General features: G+C 41.6%; 2 protein-coding genes across 2 annotated transcripts in view; one reads left to right on the forward strand and one right to left on the reverse strand.

Annotated features, from left to right (window-relative positions):
• Nucleotides 1-233: 233 nt before the first annotated feature.
• LOC308081829 (AN1-type zinc finger protein 5-like) lies at nucleotides 234-866 on the forward strand (the record flags this gene model as incomplete). Its single annotated transcript, XM_080423452.1, has 1 exon — nucleotides 234-866. One exon carries the CDS (start codon nucleotides 234-236, stop codon nucleotides 864-866), a length of 633 nt encoding a protein of 210 aa, XP_080279578.1.
• Nucleotides 867-5,668: 4,802 nt separating this feature from the next.
• The window catches only part of LOC308080506 (sortilin-like), a 52,991-nt gene continuing 44,980 nt past the window's right edge, over nucleotides 5,669-13,679 (reverse strand). The window contains exons 15-21 of the mRNA XM_080422402.1: nucleotides 13,579-13,670; nucleotides 11,313-11,505; nucleotides 10,903-11,019; nucleotides 8,975-9,083; nucleotides 7,741-7,853; nucleotides 6,852-6,981; nucleotides 5,669-6,394 (exon numbers count right to left, since the gene is read on the reverse strand). Coding sequence (XP_080278528.1) covers nucleotides 6,380-6,394; nucleotides 6,852-6,981; nucleotides 7,741-7,853; nucleotides 8,975-9,083; nucleotides 10,903-11,019; nucleotides 11,313-11,505; nucleotides 13,579-13,670 — 769 coding nt within the window. The 3' untranslated portion in view covers nucleotides 5,669-6,379. The remainder of the gene's footprint in view (nucleotides 6,395-6,851; nucleotides 6,982-7,740; nucleotides 7,854-8,974; nucleotides 9,084-10,902; nucleotides 11,020-11,312; nucleotides 11,506-13,578; nucleotides 13,671-13,679) is intronic.

Here is a 13,679-nt window from a genome sequence, read left to right on the forward strand (position 1 = left end):
AGGACACCGTGTGCTCGCCTGACGTCACAGTGACGTCATATATGTGTCATATATATGGTAGAGAGGTCCCTCTTTCCACAGATGACCCAAATCATTAAACTCAGGTATTGGAGGTTTCTACGTACAGCAATCGTATCGGCTATCGGCTGATATGCCCATACATATCTGTTTATAGAGATTACACACATCCCGACACAGAAAGTCTGTTTGCCGGGAAGTGGACATCATTCATTATGGCCCAGAAGAACAATCAAAGCCCAGTGCCTAGCTTCGAGCAGAATACTAGCCCCAGGCCCTGTTCTAACGGCTGCGGTTTCTTCGGCGTCCCCAACACCAATGGCATGTGCTCGGTCTGCTACAAGGAGCACCAGTCGAGGCTGAAGAACGGCAGAGTAAGTCCCTTAAGCGCAATGGGCGGCGGCGGCGGTTCCGTTTCCACTGCCGAGGCCGTTGTGAATAAAGTTATCGGCGAGACGGCAACTCTTTCCCAACAAATGACCGAGATGAGCCTTGTCTGTGAGGATAAGACGCAACTCGTGGAGCCATCAGCAAACGTGGAGAACAAGGATTCGACGGCGGTCGCTCAGGCCATTGCCTCGACCGCCCAGCCCGCCAGCTTTACCGTCAGCAGTAATTGTGACGATTCCAAAGACCCCGGTCCCACCAAGCCCAAGACAAATCGTTGCTTCATGTGTCGCAAAAAGGTCGGCCTTACGGGTTTTGATTGCCGGTGTGGCAACCAGTTCTGTGGTCTTCACCGCTACTCGGACAAGCACAACTGTCCGTACGATTACAAAGCCGAGGCTGCCGCCAAGATTCGCAAGGAGAACCCTGCGGTGGTTGCTGACAAGATCCAGAGAATATGAAATCGTGAATATTATGAATTGACCGTTGACTTTGATACTAGAGTGACTGGCCCAACAAGGACGTGACGAGGACCTTTTTGTTACGGAAATCGGAAGGTTTTGATTTGCTCATTGCATGAAAAGAGAAGGTTAATTTAAACTCGCTTTCTTTGTTCCAGTGTGTTTCTCAGTGTTAGTTTTTCCGGTGAGATGATTGCACCTTAACCACGATCGCCACATAAAGATTATTGTCATGAAGTTACTTGGAAGTTTTTTTCATCCTAGCTTTTGTGTTGCTGCTTTGTTCTTCCTGTGTTCACAAGAAGTGATACACAGTGTTCGGGTTGACATCTTTATTGTTTTTTCTTAATTGTTTTTTTTTGGAAGGTGGTTCCCCATGTAACCAGGGCTTAATGGTTTGGTGACGCACGTTGAAACCAGGATGGCAGATGCTTAAGTGTATCAACGCCCCACCCACTAATGTCACATGCATAGTGTTCATCCACTCAGGTCAGATGACTTGTATTGTCGTGTTGAAGAAAAATCATTATTCATACATTTTGTTATGACAACAGATCATTTCCACAGGCCTTTCGGAATTTTGATTGTTGAACAAGGAAGTAAAGTATCAAAGAGTGGTCTTTACTTATTTGTTGAATGTTTTTATTTCTTTCAATAGATTTTTAATGTTTTAGATCAGGGGTCTTCGATGTTTTTCAGGCCAAGGACCCCTTAGCTGAGAGATACTACATATTGTATAAAATTGTGTCGCACATTAGACTTTTTCATAGATTTCATCGATAGCTTCATAGACTTTGTTTGACAGCACTATCATCAGTGTATGTTGGATTCATGTTAATAGCCGATCTACAAGCTCACAACGCGCAAGGCGTTGTGAGTTGTAGATTTTCAATACTTTTACTTCTACCCCACAAAATCTCGCCACTACAATTATGAACTTTAGTTACTAGTTACTTTGTAGATTTTGATTATTATTACAAAAGACACTAATCACTTCAGCCCTATATATATTTTGGCCATTTGAAAATAGCAGATCTACAAGCTCACAATGCGTCGCGATGCTCACGTAGATCTGCTATTTTCAAAAGATTTTTTATATATTGAACTTATGAAATAGGACATTCTGCGCAATGAGTACTTTTGCTTTTGGTATATTTTGATGCCGATACTTTTGTACTTTTACTCAAGTGCATTTTGAATACCGGACTACTACTTGTAACAGCATATCTACATTGCAGTATTGATACTTTTACTTAAGTAAAACATGTGAGTACTCTTCCATCACATACTGTTATGTGGTCTCTCTGTTAAGCAGATGTGAAACAGAAATATCCCTATGTGGGACAATAAAGACTGATTATGATCATGATTGCTCAGTCGCAAGTGTCACTTATTCTGAGTAGTGAATGTGTGGACATGGTTCTGAATATTGTGAGTGGGTTGCAGTTGTGGAAAGTAACTAAGTACATTCACTTAAGTACTGTACTTAAGTACAATTTTGAGGTATTTGTACTTTACTTGAGTATTTTCAATTTCCAATACTTTTTACTTCTACTCCACTACATCTCGGATCCAAATATTATACTTTTACTCCACTACATTTATTTGAAAAATGTGGTTACTATAGTTACTTTGTAGATTTTGATTATTATTATAAAACATACATTAACCACTTCAGCCCTATATACATTTCTGCCATTTGAAAATAGACGCACATATTGTGAGCTTGTAGATCTGCTATTTTCAAAAGGTTTTTATACATTTAAAAACTTGAAATAGGGCATTCTGCATAATGAGTACTTTTACTTTTGGTACTTTAAGTACATTTTGTTTGAAATTATGTTTCAGATTAAACTTTTTCATAGGTTTCATATAGATAGCTTAATAGACTCTAGAATGTTGTGTAAATTAATATGTTTTGGGTATTTTTTTTACACATTGTTTTCATGTTTATGTGTATTTTCAGACATTTAAACCTCTCACACCTCAATACTGAGCAAACTTGACCTTTAACTCTGTACTTGGTCCGCTCTTTTTTCCCCCTCTACACCAAATCTCTTCACCGAAAATAGATGGCCGATCTACAAGCTCACAACGCGTCACAGTGCAACGCGTTGTGAGCTTGTAGATCTGCTATTTTCAACATTTGTTCCCCCCACAGTAGTGAATTGATGCTAGGGTTCAAGTGGTTAATGATTAAAAATACATTATACAAAGATTTGGCAGCCCCCCTGTAGTCACTCTGAGGACCCCGTAGACCCGGGGTCCCGGACCCCCTGTCGAAGACCCACGGTCTACTGTATTCATCATAGACTACAGTAGACTGTGTTCATGTTTATGGTTAAAACAATAATTCACAACTTTTTGTTTATTGCAATAATCATTTGTGGTTCTCACAAAATCCCAAGACATACCCGGACTTCTCACAGCACACTGCGAACCACTGACCTAGAAGAAAAGTAAAAACAAGTAACCAGGCTTGGAATTTTGTCATTTTATGGGCACGGCCCCAGGTTGGCCTTTGGTGGTGTACACTTTTTGAGGACACAAAGGCCAAATGCCAGGGCAGGAAGGCCATCAAAACAATGATAACCCTGTCACATTAGGCCCAGTATTGTGGTCAGTATCGTGGTCAGTATCAGGTCAGTATTATGGTCAGTATCGTGGTCAGTATCGTGGTCAGTATCGTGGTCAGAATCATGTCAGTATCATGGTCAGTATCAGGGTCAGAATCATGGTCAGTATCATGTCAGTATCATGGTCAGTATCCCAAGGAGCCGACAAAACCACGGAAAGTTAGTAACATTTTAACTTGCTCTTTCATCATAGAAACAAGTGGGCTTATAACCAAAACGATCCATGTTCTTTGGGAGAAATGGTGTTAGTGTTCCGTGGAGAAATATTGTTAGTGGGAATGAAAACATAGGCGCACCACCGGAAGTGGAGGGCTGAGGGCAGACCAAAACCCCGGTTTCCCGTGAGCACGGGTCCTCCGTACAGCTCCGCCCAGAGTCAAATGGAAAAGTGAAAAACAGGGCGCTATTTTTCCTTTTTATTTGACGATGGGTTCCCAGATTGGTATCATGGTAGTCATGACATTGAAAGCCGTTAGATAAAATATGACTTCGTACTTCATCATTAGGTTGAGATTTTATTATATTTACATCTTAGCAAATAATCAAGACAAGCTGAAAATGGAAATGAGATCAAATGTAATTGTCTTAACAGTTTACAATACTTAAGATGCATGAGGAAGCTAAATGTACCTTTTTTTCACAGCTCTGTGGATAATACAGTGCAAAAACAAATCGTTAAACCATGGAAAATAGCCGGGATCGTTCTCACAGTTTGAGTGAAAGAAAGAAAGACGCATCGACTACAGATACAGAGTATCTGAATAATATACGCTACTCCATCAAACGGTCCTTGAGAATATGCCTCTTCTTACGTCAGGCCAGCTTATTGCAATAGCTTATTCACTGGGCTTTATATTATTGCCTCTGCAGGACAACAAGAGCCATATGAGAACCTGCACACCTGTCAACGTTACAATTTTTGACACTACAAAGATAATATAAACGGCAGCGTTCTAACATATCATCTTCAGTATGAACGTTGTGTAACACCATTGACACACACAAAGCATGTCTACTGGGAGGAAGTTGTGGTTAATCCGTTAAGACCCGGGAACGCATCTGTGTCATTTTAAGACTTATTTGGGCTATAAGAAAAAGCAGATCTACAAGCTCTACAAGCATTTTTTGGGGAAAAATCGTGAAGATTTGTGCGAATCTTTGAATATATGTATATATATTTTTTTAAGCGAACATTTGTAACTCATATCTTTGCCTCTGGGGGGTCCCTGGAACAACATATTTGGAGATGGGGGTTCGCGGCCAAATACATATAATTTTGGGTGGTCCTTGACATGAAAAAGTTTGAGAACCACTGATATTACGGTATAGCAACATGTTTTTTCAGAAAACTGTTAGGATTTAGAAGACCTTTGTAGAATCCTCCAGAAGCAAAGATTTGAGTTACAAATGTTCGCTTTAAAAATAATAATAATTATATATATATATATATATATATATATATATATATATATATATATATATATATATATATATATATATATATATATACATATACATATACATATATATTCAAACTAAAGATTTGCACAAATGTTAGCAATACATTTAAAAAAATAGCAGATCTACAAGATCATAGCGCGGCACGCGGTGCCGCACAATGAGCTTGTATATCTGCTATTTTTTAATATCCCAAAGAGATCTACAAATGACGCAGATGTGTTCCCGGTCTTAATGGGTTAAAACAAATCTCCATTCTCTCTATATACTGTATATCACATTATTAACCTCTTAAACCCTATATATGATTGACCGGAGTGCCTCAGGGCTCTATAGCGTACTTAAGTGTCTTTTCTGTTTCCTGTTATTGCGGTGAAAGCTTTCGCTGAAAATAGCTAGATCGACAAAGCTCCAGCTTGTCAATCTGCTATTTTCCTTCCGAAAGCTTTCCCCACAATACAGATGCTGGGGTTTAAAGGGATAGTTCACCCCCAAAATTACCTTTTTTCTATCTATTAGTCACCCCATGGAGACTTGAATTCATGGATATGTTTTTGTTTTTGTCGCATTCCTGAGCCAATAATTTGATGACCAGCAGCGGTTCCGCTAGGAGACACAAAGAGTCTCCTTTGTGTCTCCTACCGGAACCGCTGCCTACCGGTCCGCTGGTCATCAAATTATTGGCTTAGGAATCCATGGGGTGACTAATCGATAGAAAAAAAGTCATTTTGGGGGTGAAATATCCCTTTAAGTCGTTGTACTTCAGTACTTGGAAACCGCCAGGTCTATAATTCACAACTTCAATAACATTATTTAGAACAAAACATAAGACAGTTCAAGTAAAGAGTCATCGGGGTCATTGCTGTTCTTCGTACTCATGCCGGGCTAATAAGGTTTAGGTTTTTGCTTGTTATAGTTTCAGATCAACGTAATAAAACTAAACAAGGAAAGTGCTTTGGTAAAAAAAAAATACAGTTCAAGTCTCTTATTCCAACCACACCGGGGGTGGGGGGCATGAACGATAGCGTAAACGTAACAGTTTCGGAAAGTGAACGAGCTCGTTCACGTTCACGGCAATGAACCAGTTCTTTTGAACGAATCGATCATGAACGACCCATCACTACTCCTGTACCGTCGCTCACATTTCTTTTCGCTGCGGCGGCGACGGTGGCGGTGGAGGTGGCGGTGGGGAAGCAATTTTGTCATTGTCATCTGAACCCGCTGTTCAGCTCTCTAGCCACCAGGGCGCGCCGCAGAGCCAGGGGCTGAACGCATTCAGAGAGCAGACGGGAATGGGCTTGTTTGCTGTTGTGTGAGAGAGTGTGGGAGCAGCTCAGACGTCATGTTGTGGGGGAACAGGGTCTCAAAGACTGGCTACCTGGAGGAGAGAAGACTTGGAGAGCGTTGATGGGTCATCTCTTAGTCTAAAAGGTCCTATAAGGGGACACACAAACAGAGACCGTTATTCTTAAGCCTTCTTAACCCATTAAGACCTGAAGCCGATTCTACAAATGCCCTCTAAATCCCAACAGAGTGTGAAAGGAGCTCCCACACACTAGCCCTGTGTTTCCTAAACTATTAGCCCAATATGTCGAATTAGGATGTTTCGGTAAAACTAAACCTATGTTCACGCTCTTCTACATGCAGCCAACCAGTTGAAGAAATTGCAGATTGAGGCTTTAACCTTTTGCTTTTATGAAATATCCGAGACCGTAAGGGTTTTATGGAAGATGCTCCTAAACATGTATCCTAGATAGTCGTCTATTTCAAGTTTAACAGGTAAACGAGATAATGGACGTTAGCAAAGACGAGACGTTTTACAGGTTGTCTGGCTCATACCTCATCAGAACCATTGTGGTATTGTACGTTTTACACGTTGCGTGGCTCATACCTCATCAGAATCGTTGTGGTATTGTTGTGTCTTTCCTGTCTCCAGGGAGTGTGTGTCCACGTCATCCACTCCCTCTATCCCGTTGGCTTCAACATGCTGCCTCAGGACGGAGTACCTGTGAACCAGGAACCTGGGGAAGACGAACGCATTAGATCACTGTTTTCCAAACACTGGGTCGGGAACCATTTGTGGGTCGCGGACAATTTTTTATGGGTCACGATTAGTGAGTAAATATCCCTTATTTTTTAAGAAAAAAATTAATAAATCCAAAACAATGCCAAATGTATTCATGAATTAAAAACAAATTCAGTGATTTGATAGGGTAGGTGATAAAAAAATAAATTCCATAAATTAGAAAACAATAGAAAAGTAGTGAAAAATGGTAGTCAAAATAGCCGATCTACAAGCTCACAACGTGTCGCATTGTGACACGTTGTGAGCTTGTAGATCTGCTATTTTCACTAGCTCGACATAAAATTTCTCTTTTGGGTCTCGAGCTAAAATGTATGGGAACCACTGTATTAGATAAACGGACAATTCTAACGTTCTTCATAGTGTGTATGTGTGTGTGTGTGTGTGTGTGTGTGTGTGTGTGTGTGTGTGTGTGTGTGTGTGTGTGTGTGTGTGTGTGAGTGTGTGTGAGTGTGTGTGTGTGTGTGTGTGTGTGTGTGTGTGTGTGTGTGTGTGTGTGTGCATCACGACGCGTTGTGAGCTTGTAGATCTGCTATTTTCAAATAGCCTAGGTATAAAACAGGGCTAAAGTGGTTAATGTATGTTTTATAATGTAATCATTTATATCTGCAAAGTAAGTAGTGACTAAAGTTTTCAAATAATTGTAATGGAGTAAAAGTATGATATTTGCTGTGATGTGATGTGACGGTGGACTGACCTCCCTCCACAGACATATTTCTTAATCAGCAAAACACTGGCCACCGCACTCAGCAGCAGCACCACGATCACCGCCATCACAATGACAGCTGTGTTGGGTGAACTGTCTTCAGTCTGAGAGAGAGAGAGAGAGAGAGAGAGAGAGAGAGGGAGAGGGAGAGGGAGGGGGAGGGGGAGAGGGAGAGAGAGGTAGAGGGAGAGAGAGAGAGAGAGAGAGAGAGAGAGAGAGGGAGGGAGAGGTGGAGGGAGAGAGAGAGAGGGGGAGGGGGAGGGGGAGAGATAGAGGGGGAGAGGGGGGAGGGAGAGGGGGAGAGGGGGAGGGAGAGAGAGAGAGAGAGAGAGGGGCAGAGAGAGAGAGGGAAACAGAGAAAGAGAGAGAAACAGACAGAGGGAAACGGAGAGAGAGAGGGAGAATGAGAGAGACAGAGAGAGGGTGAAACACAAGGTTAGAGAAGACAAACAAACTAAGAACATTTACTCAAAGTAACTTTCCTCTTCTATCCCGGATTTGAACCCGGTTTCCTGTGCAAGTGCAGATTTATTGATTTTTTTTACCAGTAAGCTAATAGAGCCTGGCTGCTTGCTCAGGGAATACATTGAATCTTCACCATCAGGTCAAAATGTGTGTCAGATGGAGAAGTAGGTTACTTGTACTTCAACTCTACTGTAGGATTATATCCTGTGTCTGGGTGAGACATGACCTTTGACACAAGTTATATTGTATTAACATATACAGATCGGAGAAAATTACATTTTATTAGTTAAAAAAAGCTACATAATGCCGCTTTAAGTATAATTTAAAAGTAATTGTTCCTATAATTGAGTATTTCAATTTCTTGATAGTTATATACTTCTACTCCACTACATCTCTGAGGCAAACATTGTGTTTTATTTTTTACTCCACTACTGCTTTAGTTTTTACGGTACCTTAGTTACTTTGCAGATGTAGATGATTAATAATTAATCAAATGATTCATAAAACATCTTCAATTTTTTTTTAACACATTTTATACATTTGACAACTTGTGAAATGGGACATTCTGCATAATGAGTACTTTCTACTTTTGGTACTGTAAGTACATTTTGATACCAATACTTTTGTACTTATACTCAAGTACATTTTTTATTCCGGACTTTTACTTGTAACAGAGTATTTTTTACATTGCAGTATTGATACTTTTCTTTAAGTAAAACATTTTTGTGAACATTTTTTTCCACCACTGGGTGTAACTGACCAGAGAGTTTGGAGAGAGGGCGCTGCTCCTGCACATCTTCCCCACATCCACCTCCTTCCTGCTGGGCTGAAATCCGCTCTCACACCGGTCTCCTGGGACCTTCCGGTATCTTTGACAAAATGGAAGGAGATGAGTGAAGGGTCCAACAGTTAAAAGGATTCTAGGTAACTATATAACAAGTAAGACGCGCGAACGCGGGAAGCGAACGCTTTCAACTTGCCATCCGGCCTGAAATATGCACAAATGACATGGAATTCTTAGATATCCCAATAGCTGAACTCGTCTAGATGCTTTTAGATGTCTTATTTTTTACTGTAGCTGCTATATTTCTCTCAGAGGAGCGTAATTAGTCACCCAGGGGCAGGCGGATTTCAGCCACACTGTAGTGCACTCTGGCGCACTCTGGCGGCTGCACACAGGCAGTGCAGGCAGTGCACACAATACTGCACACAGACAGACGGACAGACGGACAGACACACACACAAGCCGAGCACGGTTTCATAGTAAGCTCCACTTGCGCGGAGGCGCGCCTCCTTCCGCTGCGTTCGCAATGATGCTGGGGTGTTTTCCTGCATTGAAACACAGTCCTCTTTCTGAAATCCGTATTTTCCCTACTATTTATGTTTTGACAGCCGGGTATCCGGCTCTGTCCGGGACGTAAATGAAACGCACGCATGTGCGTGTGCGTGTCCGTGCGCGTCCGTGTGGCGAGTTCGAGTGAAACTGAATGGAACCGAGTGCAGCCGAAAAAAATGGAACGGCAGCCATTGTTTTCTCTGCGTTGTTTTTACTTTCGGTTTTAAAACTTTAAAACGCTCTCAAGCTTCTTTTTTGAGGCATGGAATTTACTTTTAAGATAGCGTTTGGATAGAATTTAGTTGTTTAACTTCATATATGTGGTCAATTAATCATGACAGAGCCTATTTAAAACTAAAAAAATACAGAACCGGCAGGGGCGGGCAGTGACACGTATTTATCCGAATAAAGCAACCTATTTTCGGCATGGCCCGTTCAAAAGTCCCCTTGCGTCATATTAGCTGGTGCTGGGGAAAATGAGCTGCTGATTGGCTGAAGGAGAATGAACTGCTGATTGGCTGAAGGGCCCGGGGTTGTCAGTCAACGGTACTAACTGTTTTTTTCTTTTTTTGATATCTAAAGTTGCCTAGAATCCCCTTAATCCAATCTGGGAACCCATCGCCAACTGAAAATGAAAAACAGCGCCCTCTGCTGTTTGTTCTATGTCTGTTGGCTCTGGGCGGACGAACACGTAGAGCCAGAGCGCAAGGAAACCGGTGTTTTGTGTATGCCTTCAGCGCGTCACTTCCGGTTGGTGCGACTATGTTTTCATTCCCACTAACAATATTTCTACACGGAACACTAACACCACTTCTCCCAGAGAACATGGATCGTTTTGGTTATAAGCCCACTTGTTTCTATGATGAAAGAGTAAGTTAAAATGTGAATATCTTTCCGTGGTTTTGTCTGCTCCGCGGACGCTATTGTTAAATTAGTTTCGGTTTGTTTCGAGGGGGGAAGGATAGACGGACACGTGAATCCCGCCCACTACATTTGATTGGGTAAAGCGCGGCCCGCTTCCTGATCTGAAGGCACGCCCATGCGCACATGTTATGACGAACCTCACCGACAGATTCCAACGCAGTGCAGAATCTGTTCTTGAGAGATTACCCTTAATCAAACAAAATCAATATAATCAATTATGAAAAAAAAAAAAAAAAAGATTTTGGAAACCTCATTATGTCCAAAATGGTTACTTCTTTACGTTTTGAGCTTGTAGATCTGCTACTTTTGATGCTTTTATGTGACGCTGTAGTATGATCAAGTAGGGTGTTAATTTACGGGGGGGGGAAAAACACAAAAAGTTAAAAATAGGTTTCTGCCCTCGACACCGCCGATATACAAGTCCTCACCCACTGGTTTGTAGTTGTTCCAGGGTTCCGTTTAAACACAGCTCCAGCGGACGGCCCTTCAGCTCGTCCTGCTCCACGCATTCAGAGCCGTTCTCTGACCGCACGAAGCCAAAGTCACTGTAGGAGAGGAAAAACCACATGAATAGCTGGGCTGTTTATATTCATATTTCCTATATCCTGAACATGACCAATTAATGTGCGACAAGGACAGGAGGTATGAGGATAACAAACAGACCTGGTAGCAGACATAGCGGATAGCCACTTAAAGCTGATATATGCAATTTTTGGCGATTTCTTTTTTTATTACATTTTTTTAAACTTTTTTAGAAGGAATAGAATAATAAATAATCGTCCAACATTAGAATCACAATTCGAGTATGAATCTATTTTTTCCCCACACCCCTACATACCAGTGATAATCGTCCATAGTGCAGGGACAGGGGGTGGGCTGGGTGCTCAGGACGTAGCCCCTGCTGTTCCAACACACCGCGTCTTTCCTCAGCCGTAGGAAACGCTCCTTATATCCCAGAACGCAGCCGTCGTTAGGGTCGCCGCTGTCCCCGGTGGAGTGGGCCAGCCACTGCACGTAATCCCCCTCACCACCTGCAGGGGGGGGGGGGGATTAATGGTGGGAAGGAGCATAAGTACATTTTTACTCTGTACTTAATCCATTAAGGACCGGGAACGCATCGGTGTCATTTTAGATTTCAACTATAACCATTATTTTATACTTTAGGCTATTAAAAAAAACAGATCTACAAGCTCATAGCGTGGCACCAAGTGCAGCGCTACGAGCTTGTAGATCTGCTATTTTTGAAAAATCTTTGCAAAAATGTGCACGAATCTTTGAATATATATATATACTGTATATATAAAGCAAATTAACTAACATCTTTGCTTCTGGGGATTCTACAAAATGTCTTCTAAATGTTATGTATCAGTGGTGCTCAAACTTTTTCACGTCAAGGACCCCCAGAATTATATGGATTTGGCCGCCGAACCCCATCGCAAAATATGTTGTTCCAGGGACCCCCAGAAGCAAAGATTTGAGTTACAAATGTTCCCTTTAAAAATATATATAAACGCAAATATTTTTCAAAATAGCAGATCTTTGAATGGCTTAAGTAAGATTTTGATCGCCAATTCCGCCTTCCCATACTCAATGGATAAGAGACATTTTTAATAACTTACAACTCGAGAAAGTTAGATTTAGAGGCTCTGTTAGGAAATTCCATGACATATGGTTTACACAATTACTTTCCCGGTTATTCCTGAATGAATTTAGCTACTTAAAAGGGTGGAGCTAGCGCGCACATGCGTGCGCGTGCGTGTGCGTGTGCGTGCGTGTGCGGGTATTTGTATTTGGGTTCGTTTTTGTTCTGTGATGGATTGTTTTAATGTTTCCCCTGTTGCCTTGTTGTTGATTTGTTTTTTGTTTTTCTTTCCTTTTGTTGTGGTTCCTTCAATGTGAAGGCCTGTTTTCCCTTTCCCTCTAATGAATGTGTTACTAATGTGTAGAAAAACCAACCAAACAAAGTTTAAAATAAAAAAAAGTAAGATTTTAAATACAGGACTGTAAGTGTAACTGTAACAAAGTGTATTTTTTACACTGTGCTATTGCTACAATCTGAGTGCTTCTTCCACTCCCGCCTGCAGGGGGCACCAGACGCCCACATAAACGCACCAGCTGGAGCGCTCAGAAATGCCAAGCATACTTTAATGTGACGCCAGCCAAACAAACCTCACAGTCTCACAGTGCTGAGAAAGGTAGCCTACTCCAGTGGTGTAAAATAACTAAGAACGTATGTACTCAAGTACTGTACTTAAGTAAAATGTTGAGGTATTTGTATTCAGTGGCGTACCCACTGTAGAGGCAGGGCAGGCGGTCGCCTGCCCAACTAAGATCTCGCCCCCCCTAAAAAAACAAATAACCCGAGGTGCGTGCTTAATGTCCTCAAAGTCATGCATCCAACTAGCTTTGAACTGAGCAGATTGGACCTTCTGTTCCAGAGATAATGGCCAAAACATCTTGAAAACGGCCACTTTCGCCGGTTTTCGATCGTCGATTAGGAGGGGGCGGAGAATCTCGACTGCCCTAAATGTAAATCCTGGGGACGCCACTGTTTGTATTTTACTTGAGTATTTCCAATTTCCAATATTTTTTACTTCTACTCCACTACATCTCAGAGGCAAATGTTGTACATTTACTCCACTACAATTATTTGAAAACTTTAGTTACTTACTAGTTACTTTGCAGATATAAAATATTATATTATAGAACATACATTAACCATTTTAGCCCTGTTTTATACATAGGCTATTTGAAAATAGCAGATCTACAAGCTCACAACGCGTCGCATCGCGACGCGTTGTGAGCTTGTAGATCTGCTATTTTCATACTTTACTATACTTTTACTTTTGGTACTTTAAGTATATTTTGATGCCAATACTTTTGTGCTATGAGACGCGTTGTGAGCTTGTAGATCGGCTATTTTCAAATAGCCTAGGTATAACATTTTGAATTCCGGACATATACTTTTCATTGCAGTATTGATACTTTTACTTAAGTGAGAAAAAAAGGAGTACTTTTTCCACCACTGGTCCACACACACACACACACACACACACACACACACACACACACACACACACACACACACACACACAGTCACTCACAGTCTCTGCTGAGCAGCTTGTGGAAGTCTATGGTCACCACCACCCACTTGCTGAAGTCGCTCCTGTAGCCCCACAGGCTGACGTTCATGGACCTGGAGCCA

Source organism: Gymnoscopelus braueri (assembly GCF_963280865.1).
Source record: "Gymnoscopelus braueri genome assembly, chromosome: 3".
NCBI classification, from domain to species: domain Eukaryota; kingdom Metazoa; phylum Chordata; class Actinopteri; order Myctophiformes; family Myctophidae; genus Gymnoscopelus; species Gymnoscopelus braueri.